This window comes from Galeopterus variegatus, unplaced genomic scaffold (assembly GCF_000696425.1).
Source record: "Galeopterus variegatus unplaced genomic scaffold, G_variegatus-3.0.2 Scaffold1554, whole genome shotgun sequence".
Lineage (NCBI taxonomy): Eukaryota > Metazoa > Chordata > Mammalia > Dermoptera > Cynocephalidae > Galeopterus > Galeopterus variegatus.
The window spans coordinates 286,657-288,069 of record NW_007727665.1 but is presented as its reverse complement, the minus strand read 5'-3'; the positions used below and the strand labels follow the sequence as shown (position 1 = coordinate 288,069).

Here is a 1,413-nt window from a genome sequence, read left to right as displayed (position 1 = left end):
ATATTAATGAGATATTTTACCTTTTTTTATTCATCTTCAAATCCATTTATTGTTATACTTACAGAACATCTTAGCACTCTTTAAATGTAATTTTGTCCCAATCAAACTTTCAAATTTCAAAAGAAAAAAAATTCCAAGAGNTGTAGAATATAATGGCATGTGTTGATTGGACTTGTCTACAAAACAATAATAAAAAAAGTCAAAAGGAGACTGCCTTTATAAGTTCCTTTACTTTTTATGACAAAATATCCTGTTTTGAGAAGAAAGAAATGTAACCAAACAAACTGATATAGCTTATCCTCCTCTAGATGGAATTAATGATTATGATCGTGTAGGTTTATTCATACAGGTTCAATATGAATCTGTCTTTTCTCTTACCAGAACATAAGATACTGACTATGCCAAAAATTCCATTTAATTAGGTATGTGTTAAAGAGAAAAATTATCCAATGACACTTGTTTAAAGCATGGTAAGGAGACTTTATTCAGGAACATCAAGATAGGTATAGGGATGATGGCACTGGGATCTCGCAGTGGGGGAGAGAGATCGGGCTCAATTCTGAATACAGCATGGGCAAATGGAAATTCACAGCCGAGAAGCAAGGTGGGGGTCGGTGGATTGAAAATGAAGAGGAAACATCGGGGTCAGGGGGATTCTGGCTAAACCATCGTGCAGACAGTTCGAGCTGNAGGAACATCAAGATAGGTATAGGGATGATGGCACTGGGATCTCGCAGTGGGGGAGAGAGATTGGGCTCAATTCTGAATACAGCATGGGCAAATGGAAATTCACAGCCGAGAAGCAAGGTGGGGGTCGGTGGATTGAAAATTAAGAGGAAACATCGGGGTCAGGGGGATTCTGGCTAAACCATCGTGCAGACAGTTCGAGCTGATCAGACATCACCCGGGGGTTGGTGGAGGATGAGGAAACTGATCAGATGTGGAGGGTGGGGGATTCTTGCTAAACTGACTTAGCAGGGCTCTTTGCTAAAACCGGATTTTCCAAGGAAGTTCACACATGGGCCTAGGAGAAGTTTCAGGGGCCTGACTAAAGTTTGGCCAAGCAGAATCTTTGTCATATGATAAGCCACTGTTAAGGAACAGACACTACACTTTACCTGCAGAAATAATACCTATGAAGGTTGATGGAGTTTGGATGTGTTGTCCCCACCAAAACACATGTGGAAATTTGATCTCCAATGTGGCAGTGTTGGAAACTGTTTGAGTCATGGAGGCGGATCCCTCATGAATGGATTAATGCTCTCCCTGGGGGAGGGGGATTAATGAGTGAGTTCTCGCTCTATTAGTTCCCACGAGAGCTGATTGTTTAAAAAGACCCTGGCACCTCCTCTCTTTCTCTCTCTTGCTTCCTCTCGCCATGTGATCTGCTTGTACCCGCCGGCTGCCTGCCAC

At 42.2% G+C, this 1,413-nt stretch overlaps 1 protein-coding gene across 1 annotated transcript in view; it reads left to right on the top strand.

Annotated features, from left to right (window-relative positions):
• The first annotated feature begins 773 nt into the window (after positions 1 to 773).
• The window catches only part of CHI3L1 (chitinase 3-like 1 (cartilage glycoprotein-39)), an 11,022-nt gene continuing 10,382 nt past the window's right edge, over positions 774 to 1,413 (top strand). Inside the window, exon 1 of the mRNA XM_008577641.1 lies at positions 774 to 807. Within this exon, the coding sequence (XP_008575863.1) occupies positions 774 to 807 (34 nt within the window). The remainder of the gene's footprint in view (positions 808 to 1,413) is intronic.